Source organism: Eurypyga helias, unplaced genomic scaffold, assembly GCF_000690775.1.
Source record: "Eurypyga helias isolate BGI_N326 unplaced genomic scaffold, ASM69077v1 scaffold9671, whole genome shotgun sequence".
In the NCBI taxonomy this organism is placed as follows: Eukaryota; Metazoa; Chordata; class Aves; order Eurypygiformes; family Eurypygidae; genus Eurypyga; species Eurypyga helias.
This window is the reverse complement of record NW_010228889.1, coordinates 1-17,098: the sequence shown is the minus strand read 5'-3', so window position 1 is coordinate 17,098 and position 17,098 is coordinate 1. Positions and strand designations below refer to the sequence as shown.

The following is a 17,098-nucleotide window of genomic DNA, read 5'->3' as shown; positions in this document are numbered from 1 at the left end:
GGAGGGCAAGATAAGGAGTGACTCAGGCTACCCAGCTCCAGCTTAAGCATGACAGAGCAGCCCAGTAAGTATATTGAACCTGTCTGTCTGCCTCACAGCAGGTAAGGGTCACTGGGCAAGGCTGGGGATTTTGGCAATTTCCATCCTGAAAAAAAATCTGGCCTCTCGCCCGCTGCACATCCCCCAGCTTCTCACCAGACCTCTTTGCTCAGAGGGCAGCCATACCACTAAACCCCAAGGAGCTCCATGTGCCATCTGCACATAGATTGGGATTAGGATGGCTGGGTCATTTCCAGCAGCTGTAGCAGCTGTTTTCCTACCCCAACCTGACTGGAGACAGGTAGTACAGTTGTATGTTGTGGAAGAAGGGGAAGAAATGGGGGGTAAAACAAAAAAAGAAATAAGATGATTTGACATTGAAATAAAAAGCAATAATTTCAGGTCATGGAGACAGAGCAAATGTGGAGCAGCAGGGTCTGAAGAAGAAATTAAAAGAAGAGACATCATTATTTCAGAGAATTTTCTATGCCACTTGAATGACTTGATAAACTTGAGCTCTGCTAACACTCTGCAAGTGTAGACCTTGAAAGGTACATGGGGAGGTGGTTGCTCCAAGCAAGCTCAGTGGATAGCGGGATCTATTGCTTTCTTTGAACCCAGTTTCTGAAGCTACAGCGTGGTAGCAAGCCACCCTTCCTCTGCAGTGGGCTGCCAGTGAAGGTTCAGCCACCGGCAGGCACTTCCTCCCAGCGGCTTCCTGCCTCTCCCCCAGGAGCGCCCCAGGAGAGCTTTGTGTCAGCCCACAGCAGGCACGTGTCTCCATCACAGCCCCAAGTGACTCACAGCACCCACACACAGCCTCCGAGCGCAAGGACTCAGATCCCCGAGCCCCCAGCCTGTCCTGGCATGTCTGCGTGGTGCCAGGTGCAGGCTCAAAGCTGTGCCAGCGCCTCAGTCCCTTATAGCTGCTCATCACCAGAGACCACATGAGGGGGACACAGGTTGCTAGTTCTCAGCTACCAGTGTGGACGCTGGCAGCGTCTGTCCCTGTCCCTCCCCACCACAGTTTGGTAGCATGACGTCAATTTTCATTCGCTTCTTCCACTGCTGAGGCTGCCTGTATGCTCCTGCTGCAATATAGACCATCCCAAGCGACAGCAGCGAGAGGCACCCCAGGAATGAGCAGCACTGATTTCAGCTCCTGTGGAATATAAGCTTCCCACGCCAGGCAGTTCTGTCCCCCCATTTCTGACAACATGCTCAGAAACAGCTCTGTAGGAAATGTGAATCGTCACACATCTCTCTTGCCCCAGTTACTGGGTGCCAAGCTATCCAGCTCCCACTGGGCCCTTGCTCCAGGTGTCTGCCTACATTGTACACCCAGGCGCTGAGCAATTGAACTGCTGTCCAGCTTCAGCTGCTTCTCCAGCTGCGCAGTTAACTGCAGAGCCCATGGCTTGACAGAGATGTGTGCCCCAAGCAGGAAAGCCCATGCACCTGCTTCACATCCTGCCTGCTCGCCCCATGGGAAAGATCCCCTCCGTTAAAATCCTGTCAAAAGCCACAGACAGGGATCATTCAGCATGGCGTCTCTCGCCACTTCCAGTCCAAGGGACTTTAGGAGAGGATACAGCCAAGGGAAATTCTTCAGCGTGCAGTCCAAGAGTAACTCAACAGAGGCACTTCTGCCAGGACATGCAGTCGAATCCCTGTTTTGAGAGGCAAGATTTACTTGACGGACTCTTACAGAACAAACGTCAGCACTGGGAGCTTTGGCAACCACTCCACACGCCTAGTCCACAAATGCCAAACCGCTCTCACTGTTTTTTAACGTGCTGCTGGGCTGTGCCTCAAGCACAGGGTAGCAAATGAAACCCTTTCACAACTTTCCTAACAGCGCTTTGCACCTTCAGCGTAGAGTCCTTCTGTATGTCAAGGGTGTGAAAGCTCCCCTCACTCTCGTATTTCAACATCTGACAGTGTAGGCAATTAATTTGAGCTCACCTCACTCAGTGATTGACTGCACAGCCTCTCGCTTGCACCAGCAAGGAAAACTGCATTTCAGTTATTCATTTAAAAACTCAACTTTCTTGAGACAAGTTGAAACAGTTGCTTCTGTTAGTGGAGGCAGAGAAATCCTCGTCCCATATAATTTTTGACAGCAAATTGCTACTGTGCCCAGCAAGTAAAGATCCGACATCTATGAGTTTTTCTTCCCCCTGTACAATTTCCTGGCCTGATCCCACTCTCGGACTCCAAGTTAGCGGTGGAAAAATGGAGTTTCCAGAGCTCCTGGCTCTTAATTTTATTGCTGCACATTGTTGCTCTTGGAAAGGCAGAACTTCCACTACACTAAGGTTGCTTTTGCAAAGGAAATACTTTCTGAGCTGCTGAACACGTTAGTGCATGCCTAGGTTACGCACTGATGAAAAAAAGTGACTTCATAGTAAGTATTTTTTAATCTCAGTTAAACGAGTGCAGGCAGATTTTTTTCCCCTTCAAGAAATAACTGGGAACATAATGAGAAGGAAAGATCACCTCTAGCACAAGACTCTTTCTAGTACTCCTCAAATCTACCGAGGACTTTCTATGGCAGGGCTACTTGTGACCTTGTGCAATGAATGCATGAAGCACAAGCAGGAGAAGGACAGTTCATTTCAGATGAAGGTTTTATCTAGACAAGAGAAGAGCCACAGGAGAAATTGTTTTGGCACTTGCTAAATGAAAGAAAAAAAGGTCATGATGTTGGCCTGACTACCACATTCAAGTGCATCAAGAGGCAGAAGAGTAGGATAAGTGGAAAGATGAAGGGTTGCTGGGGGAACTAGGTGATGGGACCTTCATGATCCCTGCTCTGAAGATGCTGCCCCAGCAGTGGGACTCAGGATGGAGGTAACTCCTTCCTCAGGTCTGACGCTACCTCTCCCACACCCATGGTCACTTACTGCCATCACTGCCAGTCTGCGTGTCCGAGTCAAGGCTGTCGGTGGAGCCAGCCGTGAAGCTGATGTTGACACTCCGGAAAGGTGGACTGAGGCTTTCAGCAGAGCTGTTGCTGACCCTCTCCAACTCCACATTATTCGAGTTCATTTTCAGAGTGTGCCTAGAGAGAGTGAAAGAGAAGAATCAGGAGACAGATCGCAAAATATACCCTGCATGCACTTGTGCATGGAGACTCAACCCGAGAGCAGTCTTAACTTGTTGCCGGCACATCCACGCAGACTCTGCCCAGCCTTTTACCACACCATAGTACCTCATTCCTCTGCACGTTTTCTTTCTCCGGCACCTGGGGATTGCTTCCCACTGACACTGAGCAGGTTATAGACTTGCAGCCCCCGTGTCAGCCCCCTCAGACAAACCAGCTGTGCTTGAGCAGAGAGAACCACTGAGCCAACAGCACCCAGCCTTAATCTGCACCTCCTTTGCCTAGCACATGTGGGGTCCTGGACCACATCCCATCTTGGCCATTGCCATGCAAAAGCAGGGACCCACCAGCATTAGCCTTCAGTAAAGTCTTCAAGAGAAGAGAGTAGCCTCCCTCCTCCCATTTTACAGAAGGGCAGGTTGAGGCTGGGTGTCATAACCCAATTCCTTAATGGTGGAGGCTTAAGTGGAAAAGGAGTCCATCCGTAGCAGCTGTTGTCTCCTCAGTGCATCACAGTAACTGACACCTTCCGAAAGAAGCAGCACCTCTGTAGAAAACAAAGAGCCTGACAAACTCAGGACCTACCATGAAGGTTTTAATGCAAGACTTGCAGTTTCTCATGCAGTTTCCTTCCAAATAAATAAATAAACAAACCATAAACTAGGTTTATAACCTGCCAGGTCACAGTTTAAGTGATCAGTTATAGGCAAGCAGGACTCTTTGCTAAGATAAAGAATTTTCCCTGCATTTTCTTCATTTTTTCTGCTTTGGAAAACAACAGGAACTGTTGAAACCAGGCAGCACATCAGAGCACAAACACTCCTAGTTCAGTTCAGAATCTATCAGCCAGCAAATCAAGGTTATCGGTCCACATTTTTTAAGTAAAGCTGCCAGTCTGCTGATAAAATTCAACACATTGTTGGTTAAGAATGTTAAAAGGTTAGTGACAGACTTGTAAAAAAAGAAAAAGGGCTTCCACCAGCTATCTTGCTGGAAGGTATCCTGCGTTTCCTAATCAGACGGCTGAATGGCTGCTGAGAAAGACAAACAAAAGACGTGCATGATGGTTTCCTTGTGGCACCCTGTTCACGAGCGCAGAGTCCCTCCTCGTCCAAAACCCCCAAGCGCGGATGCCACGAGTGTTTTATTTGAAGATCAAGAAACATTTTGTTCCCCATCCAAACAAATCAGACAAAGCACTTACTCTCGTGTCCACACCACCACATGGAGAGCAGAGTGTAGGAGAAGCCCGGAAGAAACTTCTGCCAGACTTCCTCCTTCGCCTGAACAGCCTCGGTGTAAAAATACTCAGGGGCTGATAAAAATAAGGCTCTAAAAACCACCTCAGGTACAACTCAGAGACACTGGTCTTGCACCGGTGATGAATTCACCACAGCAAGCCTCTTGGGGATGATTTACAAAGCTTCGCAATGAACCACACAAGTCACAGTTAAAACATAAAAAGAGAGCGTGAGAAGCACATTGACGTTTTTAGCTCTAATATGATTAACGCTACTGAAAACAACCAAACAGACTTAAATCCTTTTTTAATTATTATTATTACAAAGATATATCTTTATCGTATAACTTCCTTAGACATTTAACTTTTAGCAATCTGAGGCAAAAAAAAAACCCAAAACCACATGGATGCACTGTCTGACCTGGTAAGAATCAAACAAGCGTTTGCATCCATAAGAGAAGAAGATTTTGCAAGAGAGCCGGTCTCGATTTGCACAGATGAGAGCTTTTCTGACACACTGCTCCCCGCCCCCCCACCCCCAAGAAAAGTTGATGCATATCTGTTTCCTTCCCATCACCTAAACACAAATCCGCAGAGCAGCCTTACCATTCCCGCACTCGGAGTGGACGGGACTTTGGCCGGCGGGGTCCAAGGTCCACGGTGCGCAGCCACACCTAATCCCTCCAAGCAACCTGGGCGTAACGCGGCGTCTGCCAGGACCGTGCTGGCTGCTGCCTGCGCCGAGCTCAGCGTCGCGGTGAAGTCAGATGTACAGAGACTCCCGTTTCCTCTCTGTACCGCTGTGACTTATGTAAAATGCAGTTCCTGAATAGCCACACCGAAATAGAAATTGTTTGCTGCTTAAACGACATCCTGCTCTTGTTTCAGATGTTACAGCCGGGCCAGCTAGTACCTCCTGGAAATACCTTGGCTTTACATCTCCCTCTTTTCCTATGAGCTGCTTGAAGCCCAGGCTGCAGCCTGCACAGATTAAAATACTGCCCACTGTACTGAAGAATTACTGAAAACACTTGCTACAGTCAAACTCTTGCATTTCAATAAAATTCCATCCCAAGAGCTGACAAGCCATCACTGCAACAACCTGCAGGATCCTGATTTACAGCTAACTCGAACTTCCCCTGCTTTGCTAGTGTTCCTTCCCACCACGCATGACTGCAAAGGCACAGCTTCCTATTCTCCATCTCGCCCTTTTTACCACAGGATAGTGGAAATAAAGAGCATCAGTCCATCTTAAACTTGAAGAAATCATTGAGATTTCCCCCTCCAGTGGCTTGCTAACGTTCGTGGGCTCCAGTCCCCTTCAGAAATATGTAGCATTGGTTAATTTACCTCCATTTCAAAAATCCATGCTCAGCACCTTAAATGTGACCAACAACTTCAAGAGCAGCACTAGAGCCTCCTTCATGTGCCGGTGCATAAAGAACAGGTCCCAAGAGTCAGCTCTCTCAATCTAATAACCTAAAAAGACAGGATTTCCAGCTGTCCAAATTATTCTGGTGGCTTTAAATACACTTCAGTTACTCAACATCCTCCATCCAACACGCTGGCACATTCAGGCAAGTCTTCCTGTTCACTATTCCCCAGTTTTCCCATCCTAAACAGTTTCATCCAGCTGGCTTTCTACATGATTCCCACAGTCCTGCCTAAAACAAGTCAAGGTTGAGAACAGTTTGGAGTTCCAGAATATTGCAAAGGGACACGGATCCACATTTCTTAGGAGATCAGGGTCCCAGCTGATCCTGCTGCGGGACTCCAGCATCATCGGCACTTCTCAGAGAGGGAGTAGAGACAGACATCAAAGTGCAGCTCCCCTAAGTGCAGCAGGCACACGTGCCTTGGGATATCTCACCAGGGATCCCTCAGACTCTGGGCATGCCTTCGGCTTGAATTCCCTGCCAGAGATTTGACACGCAGATCTGGTCACCTTCCAGAAATGCATGGGGCAGAGGGGTTTTGAGAGAGGGAAAAGGCTGCTCAGATGCAGAGCTGCAAGGCTCCCACGTGCTCCTTTCCAGCGGTCATCACCCGTGCGGCCTGTTGCAGCGGCGAGGGATGCTAGAAGACACCTCTCCCCTGTGCAGAGACCCAAGCACAAGGAGCACCCGCCCTGCAGCCTTGTCATGGGGGTTTCCCAGTTGTGCTGTGCCAGCAGGAGGGGGTCGCTCCTTCTCAGCACAGCTGACGGGACTTGAACAGGTAACAGAGATGCTGAGCTTTATACGTCATGCCACAGGGGAAGGAAGCAGAGGAGAACACGTACAAACCATGACAAACCAAACTGTGCCCCAGGAGAAGGCCAGTGATAATGTCAACAAGACACCCTCTCCCAAAATAAAAGAGTGGCAGAGAGAAAAGCTAGACTACATTACAGCATCAAATACAATACATGACTGGGTATAATCACTACACAAGAGGAAACACCATCGTACCATATGCTTGTCTATCATGAAATGTGAATAATTACATCTTACTCCTCCCTCCACTGCTGTTTCTTCCAACATCTTCCCCTGGACACACAGGAAAGTTAAAAAAAAAAAATCATATAGGATCTTAGGAACATTTGAAGCTTGGATTTGTACTTATCCTTCTGCTACCAGCTGGCAAACGTGGGGAAATAAAAAATCAAGGTGAGGGAAGAGAAGATTTTGAAACACTCCCAGCTCTGTTCAGAGGACTACACTGCTCCTGCCTTTACTGAAAAGGTTGAAACAAGGGTTTGGAGTCTGGAGATGCAAGAGAAAATTTGGATGGGGTGCAGAATTAAGATGGTAGGTGGGTCAAAAGTTAAATCACTGCATGCTCTGATGTGGTGAGGAGGACAACAAATCTCATTTCAATTTCCAGCTCTGCACTGTTTTCAGAGGCAAGATAGGAAACACAGAGAAGAGCAAACATTTCATTTTAAAAGAAACAATCTCTCCTAAAAGATTTGCTGATAAATCATCATCGTTTTAAAATGACCTACTGGCAGAAGCAGCATGAGAACCTCCCAGCTAGTTTCAGACAAAAAACAGGGAAAATCCAAAAGGTATATTCCCTCCCTGTCCAGGAGCACAATGCTCACTCCTGCTTAAGCCATACCCTCCCTTCTTTGCTTTATTTACTTATTTAATTATGCATTTAAATAGACTCCATCCAGAGTTTCTTATTTATTTATTTAAATTTAAATAACAATAAATCTGGCTTGTCCTAGACCAAACAGCAAGTCTCTGCCGTCATCCACAGTCACGGAGAAGAGGGTCAAAATCTGGGACCTGTATGACTTCCACTTGCATTTGTAACTGCCACAGGAGCTCCATGCAGCCAGTCTGCTTTTGTCACCAGGGCACACCCTGACACTGAGCTCCAAAGAGAAACAGGTGCCTCGGGAATGGTAAGAAAAGGGGAATATTCTGTCTCAGGTGCAGCACTGCCCTGTCACAGATCGATTCCTGTTAAGAAACATACAGCACAGTCCTACCACCTCCCCAGTGAGAAACAAACCTGGCTCTTTTCCTGGTGATCCGAATCCCAACGTGGTCGTTTTTTGTAACGCTCTTGTTTTCTGTTCCCTCTGGCAACGACCGGCAGCAGCAGCACAATAACATGCGATCTTGGCATACCTCAAGCTCGTTTGTCCTGGCTGTTTTCAGTGATGGCGATGTCAGGATGTGCCATGCTACACACCTTTGTTACCCCAAGTGAGCGCATTCAGCAAATTTCAGGAGCTATGAACAGCGCTGGCTTTTGAAAGTGGCATTAATCATGATGAAAACAGCTCAAGAGCCAACAGCTCGAGATGCAAAGCAGCATCACTGTTTCCTTTCTTTAAGAGGCACATGAAAGAAATTAACTGTCAAGGTTTTGCAGGCTAAAAGGAACCGTTAGGCTCATTTAACTCAACCCACTGCATAAGAGAGACATAAATTTCAGCAGAGATTCATCTCTCATGCCACAAAACTGAAGGCCATGCTAGAGCATTTCCCACCGAAGAACCCTGAAGTTGTGATTGCACGTACAAATCCAGAGGATCCTAGTTCCCCTGATGAGCCCTTTCCATAGACAAATGCTTTCCCAAATTTTGGAAGAAGACCAACCACCATCTTCCCTTTCCAATCTCTTTCCTCATTTTCCATTCCATTTCAGACCCAACAAGCCTTAAACATCTATAATCTTTCAAACAAGCAGGAAAAAAAAATGGTTTTATGAAGAAACAGTTACAAGAGGCCCACAGTCGTTTTATATAGGGATAAACAAGCACAAATTAATTATTTCCCTTTTTTGCACCAACTTTTAAAACTCCCTAAAACAGCTCCTTCCCCTGTCCTAAGAGACAACTTACTGCAAAACCAGAGTTTCCTCAGTGCCTGGCAGGAATTTACCCTGTAAAAACTTTTTTCCTTTTTAATTGTTAGAGCCAAGATGAACCAAACAAAACCTACAGACTCACTTTTTTCTTTCTCTGCTTTGAAACTAGTTTGAACACACATGCAAGTTTTCTTTAAAATGAGCATTTAAGTTTAATTAGGAGACTCAAACAGGCAGGCTTCTTTTTCCAGCATGAAATCAAGTACCTTGCTACAGCTTGAGATCTAGAAGGAGAGAGGATGGTTACCCACCTTTCCTGCAGCTGAAATGAACCCCGATTTGCTAAGCCCCAACCCCCAAGACTGTGCCACAACCAGGTCTATGCTGGCTTCATCTCCATCCATCCACCCAGCCAGACAGCCTTTGCATCTGTGCTACCAGACAACACCTTGGGCTGATGAGCTCTGTCTCTGTGAGGGTCTACATGATGAGCTCTGTCTGGGTGAGGGACGACATAAACATTACAGAAGTGGTGGTGGTGGTGGTTCTTCCATGATAGATGAAGCGCCTGCGCCACATGCCCGGGCCACACGCCTGGGCCTAGGGAAATATGGATGTGTCTCTGAGTCCTCTCTGTGTGCAAGACCTCTGCCCTCCTTCAGGCATTTGGCTGCAGCTCAAGAAGACCAGAGATGTTCCTCCAGTACCCACTTGTCACGTTGTGACCTGAAGCTGCAAGCAACAACCGCCCAAGGTAACACAATCCTGCTATGGTGATTTTAACTAGTTGTGCATGTAGTCATCCCTCCTACTGCCATGCGCAGGTAGCACCACCCTTGTTCCTGCATCGACACGCTCGGAGAAGCCACGCTTGAGACAATAATGAGAGCACCCTCACAGCAAACAAACAAAGCAACCAGCTGGGTGTGCAGGGCTTGCGAAACCTGCCATCTGATCAAAACGCTCCTCAGGGCGGCTGCACAGGGGTTGGTAGCCGGAGGGGGGGCTATGCGCTTTGAGCGAGGCACCTCAAGGCTCCGCTGCAGGCATCAAGGCGCTTAGGAGATAGACGCATTTAGCACAACACATAGCCTATGAGAGGGTAAGAGCAATACCAGCACCTACCTCAAACATCTGGCAGGGTTTACGGCTTTGCCAGAGATCCCTGTCATAGATGCCACGTGTTCCCTGACCTCAGTTTCCCTGCCCTCTTTCACACAGGCACTCTAGCATACAGATGCTTTCAGGATGACTCAGAAACCAACTGTTACAGTTGGCACAGCCCAATCACACCAGGAGCATGAAACAGCCCCTCCAAGGAGCAGAAAATGCTCCACGCCCCTCAGGGCAGATCACCACAACTCCTCCTGGAGGGCAACAGCAGGGCACGCACCTAACTTGGAGCACAGCAAGTCCAGGTCACCCAGCCAAGGAGACACCCTGGCACATCCAGGAATCCCTTGCCTCCACTCCCAGCCCTCACGAAGGCAGAAAGGAGACTACACACTGCCAGAGAAGCATCCTTGCCCCCAGTACAGGCAAAGGGCGCTGCACAGCTGCACCTCCGCAAGCAGAAGGAGGCCCAAGCACTGCAAGTGGAAGATGCTGACAACTGTTTGAGAGCACCATATCATCACAGCACTGCTGGACCTCAACAACCCAACACCTCCCGTGGCAAACACAACCCCAAGGCACAGGCTAACAAGAGACAACAAGTGGCAGCAGCCATGAAAAAAGGTTCATAGGGTCAAAGCTAAAGCACATCTTAACTGTTCTCTTTGATTTTAAAGGCAATAAAGCTCATCTGTGGGCTCACATGCTTATGGACCTTTTCTTTCCCCTCACACCAGTGGGCACGCAGCATCACAGCAGGAAGCCCAGCATTAAGGAGAACTAAAGCCTCTTGTTCATCATCTCTTCCCTTTCCTTGAGAAACCTAATTTGTTCACCACCTGGTCAATTTAAAACACTAGTTCTCTGGGCTAGCAAACACAAAAATCATCGAAAATTCAGTGCGAGAACAAAATAGAGGACGTGCCAACTCAACCACAACCTCAACCTGGAGGTCATGGATGCCTACACATAAGCTTGACCATGGACCCCAAGAGCAAGTTCTCCACTGAACACCCATCCCCTTCTTCTCTCAACTTTTAAGTCAAGGAGCTGAATTCAAATCTGCTGTGCAATGCACAGTTCCAGGTAACAAAACTGACACAATGCAATAAAGCAAATACAGGACACCCACAGAATGTGAAACTACCCCTCCCCATTATGATCACACAACCTAATCCATGAGTTGCATGGCAAGAAAATTCATTTTTTTCCCTCCATTTTATCTTCCCCCTCCCTTCTTTTTTTTTTTTTTTTTGATACACACAGCTGCAGATTCTGAATGCACACAAAGCATCGGAAGCCTGGGCTTTTAATTGCTTAGCAGAGCTACTTCCTTCCCAGACGGACAGCTCTCCCTCATTCACATTTGTTTTGCAGGGCCTGCTGCCACCCTGCCTGCAAACCTGACTTCCAGGAGAGGGTGAGGGGAAGGCTGACTGAAACCAGGCAGCTCCCACACATCATGAGCACATGTTGGGCAAGCTCCAGTTACCTGCTTGCAGGCAAGGAGTCCTCCCTGGGAAATTGCAGCTTCAAGGGTTAACCTCGAAAGCAAAAAGACATGAGAGCCAAACTGAAAATGAGGATTTTGGAAGCTCTTGTTATTAGCACCAAGAGGAGTTGCCCAGTTCTGCCTACAAGAGGAGCTCGCAACCCCAGATTTTCTTTCCTGTTCAATGTCAAGGAACTGTGCTGAGACAGAATGAAGCTGACCTAGGAAACACCAGCTATCCCAGGCACGGACCTTGTTATCACTTTAATACTGGGACCCAAGGGCATACCTTGCAGCCCTGAAAGGCTTTTGCAAATACACATGGCTTGCGAACAAGGACTTGCAAAGATCTGACAGCTTTCCAGAGTTAAAAAGTATGTAGTTTTTTAGCCACGCAGTCACCTCCCACGCTCCTGAAAGCCCACCTCGGAACAGAAAAGGAAGAAAAAAAGAATGGGAAGCACCTCCTAGTCAAACAACCCCCGCAGCAAACATCCCAACTGCAAATTGTTAATAGACCGCCACGCACACACTCACAGGGCTGTACCTGGACTGCTTTTTTGGTGGTGGTGGTGGCGGTGGTGCAAATGCCACACCATTGCTCTTGTCTTTAGGGAAATCAAAGGAGAAAGACGCTGATTTGCTGATCCCAGTCTGTCTCTCCAGCATCCGGTTGTCATCCAAAAGGTCAGCATCAGCTCGCCCATTCTCAGCTTCCACTGCCCATGGGTGAGTTAAGAGCTCCTGCTCCTCCTCCTGCTCCTGCTCCTCCTCCTCCTCCTCTATCCTGCACTGCTTCATCCATGTTGGGGTGTAGTATTTCTGCCTTCTGTCATAGGACAAGCCTGCCAGGCCTCTGCTGGACTCCTCTGCAGAGACCCCATTGACATGAGTGCATGGAGAATGGGATGCCCCAAAGGCACCTGTATCCATACAGTTTCTCGGCAGCAGCTGAACACCAGCTCCATCATGGCTGTCATCATCACCAAGCCTTGCCCCATGGGAACTTACCAGGTGCACACGGTTCCCCTCACTGCCTGGCTGGCTGTTTTTGGACATCTTTGGGGGAATGGCTGGACTCTCAGTAACTGAGGTCTTGGCAGGAGCTGACAGATGAAATCTTGGGCCATTTTCACTTCCAGATGCTTGAAAAATATCTCCAGGCTCAACAGCAGGTGATGAATTCCCAAAATCGGGGTGGGAAGTCGGGCTGATGCACGGCCACTGAACTCCCACTGCCGAGTCAGGGCTGCTGAGAAATATTGTCTTGTGATCATCCTCAGTGTGCGCTGTCATGATAGTTATCTTTGCCGCCACCTGGCCAGTGGAGTCCTGGTATTCCTTCTCGCCACCCAAAGCCCAGCCACCATCCCTCCACATCCCATCAGCTTGCTCCTTGCCAGAACCACAGGCCAGCTTCTCTGCTTTTGCCTGCCCACTGACAGCCTTCAGCTGTGCCTTCTTTCTCTTGGTGCTCTCAGCATAAATGGGATCACCGCGGGCTGGCTCAGTGAGGTGAGGCCGCTGCGGCTCCACCAGAGCCTGCTGAGGAGTGCTCAAACCCTCAGGCCAGGGCCCTCCGGTGACAGAGGGCTCTCCAGGGAGAGGCGAGCCCTCATCCTCCCGGGATAAAGCAAAGGCAGCTGCCTTGCTGCTACCCGTGCTCTCGGGGAGGGCAGCAGGCTCGGTGTGGAGAGCCAGCTTTTTCCTCTCTGAACACAGAGCGTAGGGGAGAGGATCCCCTTGGTCTTTTGTGATGCAGAAGGCCCCGTTCACAGCTCTGCGTTCCTCTTCGCTGAACTTGACTGCCCGGCCGCTTGGCCTGGGAATCTCAGGAGCATCCCGCTGCCTCCTTCCACAGGGAGCAGGGCCCTCCTTCTCACTCCGGGCACCCTTCCCCTCCACACAATGTGGCTCCCATGAGACGGGGCACTCCCTGCAGCAGTCCGTGATTGAACAGTACTCGCCCCCTTCGCTTTCGAAGCCGGAGGAGAGGCGACCACAGCTGCCCTCTGAGGGGAGTGCTGCTCCTTCTCTGGCTTGGCAAGAAGGGTTTCTTCTGGAGTTTGCAGTGCTTCTGTCCCCCAAGGAGGATGAACTTGGGCAGGGGGGGCGATGTGGCAGGGCAAACTTGTCTTTGGCTCTGTCCTCCTGCTTGCCCACCTCACCCACAAGCACCAGACTGTGGATGGAGACATTTCTCTCCACTCGACTCTCCAGGCTGCGCAGGCCCACCATGGAGTAGCTAGGAGGACAGCAAGACAAGCAGTCGCTGGACGGGTTGTGAAGGAAGGGCTTTCTCACACTACCGTTGCCAAAATTGTCGAGGCAGATCCGCTGCGCATCTCCAGATTTCAGAAGGAGTTGTTTGCCAGAAACCATGCCCCAGCTGACCTGCACGGGCCAAAGAGACAAGCGCACCGTCAGGATGTGCATATATGCAAAGTGAAAGAGAAATTAAAAAACAAAAAAGCCCAGCTCCACAGAAAAGTCCTCTGGTATTCACCGTCTGTTTTACTCCCTGCTGGCCCTGCCAATAAATTACCGCAAACCTTTTTTACTTAAATTACACTTGTCCCGTTTCCTGGACCATCTGCAATCCTTGCATTACCGACAATGGCAATGCGCTGCAGTAAGGCAGTCCCCTTTCTCTTTCTATGGGTTTGCTGCCAGAAACATGTCCAACCTGTCATCCTGTCTGTGAATCACCGTGCAATTAAAGATTCAGAGAGGGGAGGAATATTTGCACCTCCCTCTGCTTATTTTCATTTCATTTCACACCACTGCTCCGGAGTCGTATGCTCCAGACACAGACTATCACAGGTTATCCTGGGATAGCAGCTTGGCTACGCTCAGCACTAGGGACTGGGGAGCAGGTAGGGGGAAATGTATCCAAAATCTTCATCTGAGGGAGATCTATCTTGCTTGCAAGGGAGAAGAAGGAGTGGGAGAGGCAGGGGGTAACACGTGCCTGCAAAGCAACCCCCTCATCCCAGAACCTGCTCCCATAGCACCAAACTCAGCCTGGGGCCAAATCCGCGCACACAGATCAAACCCCACCGCCGCGATGACGCAGCCTGCGCTCCTGTGCCCTTTATCCCTAGAAGGGAAGCAAAGGAAGAGCCCCGCCTCTCCTCTGGGGCAAGGGTGGGAGATGGGAGCACACCTACGCAACAGGCAGGGTGACAGCAGTCCACTCAGCACGGCTGGGGCAGTGTGGCTACCAGCTCACCGGGGAGTGGAGTGAACCACCCATCTCCATCACAGCCCAGACCACCAGGGCTTGCCTGTTCGCAGGCAGGCAGCAGCCCTACTCCTCTGGCAAAGGTTAGGAGCCCAAGGAGCTGGGCTAGGAAGGTAGGACACTTTCTTCCTCACTCATCAAGACCATGGATCCAGTTAGCACTGACTGCAACCAGACAGGACTTCTTTCCAATATGTCTTACCAGGAAAATAACCTGCATCCTCATTTAAAATCCCAAAGTTCCTAAATAAACAACATACTTTTAAGCTCCTTTGCACATGCCTTGTGAGCAAATCTCATTCAGCTTCAGCCAAAGATACTTGGAGAAGCCAATATATAGCTTAAAAACCCAAGTCAAGACCAGAAGGAAAAATAAAGGGAAGGAAACCATTTTAACAGATATTCCTAGCACTCCCAAGGAGAGGTAAGTAACGGGAAGTCATGCTTTGACTGGATTAATCATTACCTGTGACAGATCTGCATTCATATTCACATCCGCCCACGAGTCAGAAACATCCGAGTTTATCATAGTTGGCTTCACAGCAATTGTTGGCTTTGAGAAGAGGGAAGTATTTACACCTTCGTCTTCCAAAGCAGGGCTCTCGGGCTTGGTCCTAACTCCATTCGGGAGCACGCCACAACCTCCCACGTCTGGGTTTGTTTGCAGCCGATGGGAACTCTTCAGGTTGAAGCAGTTTTTGCAGGAGCCGGGCTTCCAAATGTGTTCCACAAAGTCACTGCACGCAGACATCTTCAAATCCTCGTGGCTCAGACTGAGAGCCCTCTGCATCTTCTGCACTGTCCTCCGCTGCTCATTTTGCATTTGCTTCCCAGAGCCACTCTTAAAGATCCCCTAGTTATCTGGAAAAGCACAACACGGTCTGATTAGTTTGGTTATGCCCAAAAATGGGAAGATCTTTAATAGGACAGGTGTAATTACATTTACTGTGCCTTCATCACAAAGACTTATTGTTTACCAGGCTTCTTCCACAGCTTAGCTAAAGCCCACACAATCACTTTAAAAGTCCCAACTTCTAAGCATAGCTCTGTAATAGAGAAGACATCAAGCAAGCAGCATTCCTATGCAATTTAATTCCCTGTTTAACGAGCATGTATAACCAGCCCCATGCAAGGTTTAGATCAAGGGGAAAGAAAAGGGAAATAGCTGTTCACAGCCCTACAAGCAGAGCCAAGCAGGAAAAATTCCTTCTCCGAAGGGCCATCCTCTCTCTGGAAAATAAAAAGGCCTGAGATACAAGGACCAGACTGTGTAACCAAGTGGACTGACAACAACTTTCCTTCACCCAGAAACACCACTGGGATTACTGCCCTGGTACACAAAGGGCTTCTCTCCCGCCCAGTGCAATGGAGAAAGGCAACCGGCAAGGCTGGGGCTGGCACTGATGTGAGCAAGTGCCTGGCGGAAAGCTCTTATCTGGTTTGCCAGGAGCCACAAATAACAGTGTTCGCTCGCTGAAACGATTCATTGTCTGCAAGGGGAGAAGCGTTTTGCTTTTGGATGACTTACAGACAAGGATTCCTTCCCATCTTCCTTCCCCAGGAGGAAATGCCCCAGGAGCAAGACATTCCTGCATTCCCCTCCCTCCGCATGACCAGGTCTGATTGCACTCAGTCAGTAGCTACCTGGAGCTAACAACTTTGGAGATACTTCAGACGAGGACTTCCACAAAGCTCAGTGGATTGTTAGGGAAGAGAGGATTGGAAAATGCAACTAGATCAGGAAAATTGCAGTCAGCTGCTACGGGTGTCAGGGCATACACAAGTCCACCACGTAGCTCCACAGAGCTCCCCACTTTTCAGTCATCCTTTCCTGGCCAGCTGACCCTATTCCAAAGGCAAAGCAAACCGAGGGTCCTTCCCTGAGGGTTGTACACCCCAGCCTTGGCAGCACAAGGGCAAAACTGGCCATCCTGGTCCTTCAGCGCTTCCTCCGTGTAGGCACATTGCAACAGCACCGCACCTATGGACACCTTGGCACTCCTAATGCCTCCAACCCAGCCGGAGCTTCCCTACAGCCTCTTCCGTCAGGGCTTAGAGGTGCCCAGCCAGCCCCTCCATCAGCCTCCTGGGACGGGGTGAGAAGGAGAACCGAGAGCTTGGGTGGGACAGAATGAAGGGGGTGAGGAAGAGCCACAGACCCACAAGCACCATCTGAATTCAAATACCACCTTTGGGAAGGGATTAGTACCTGCTGATTCCGTCTGTCTGGCAAGCTGATAAATGAGAATCTCTTTCGTGAAAGAGCAGCAAAAAGGCGAATATCAACGGGATTCACAAATCGAATGGTCGCCTGTCTCTTGCTTTTTAGGGAAGAGACTGTATTAAGACGGGTTTTTCCATGGATTTCAGAGTCCAGATTAACCGAAGGACAGCAAATCCCTTGCGGACAAACCCCAGCACCTTCAACGAGGTTAACATTACCTGCGGGGAAAACGTCTTTTAAAAATACTCTTTGTTTCCTTCCAGACCCAGCAAGCAGTGCCCGGCATCGCCCCGGGTTGAACAAGTGTCCTGATGAGAGCCAGCAAAAAAAAA

General features: G+C 49.2%; 1 protein-coding gene across 1 annotated transcript in view; it reads right to left on the bottom strand.

Moving 5' to 3' along the window:
• LOC104516004 (tyrosine-protein kinase SgK223) overlaps positions 1 to 15,365 on the bottom strand; it is a 21,647-nt gene extending 6,282 nt beyond the window's left edge. Inside the window, exons 1-3 of the mRNA XM_010160192.1 lie at positions 15,009 to 15,365; positions 11,852 to 13,692; positions 2,946 to 3,103 (exon numbers count right to left, since the gene is read on the bottom strand). Of these exons, the coding sequence (XP_010158494.1) occupies positions 2,946 to 3,103; positions 11,852 to 13,692; positions 15,009 to 15,365 (2,356 nt within the window). The remainder of the gene's footprint in view (positions 1 to 2,945; positions 3,104 to 11,851; positions 13,693 to 15,008) is intronic.
• Between the last annotated feature and the right edge of the window lie 1,733 nt (positions 15,366 to 17,098).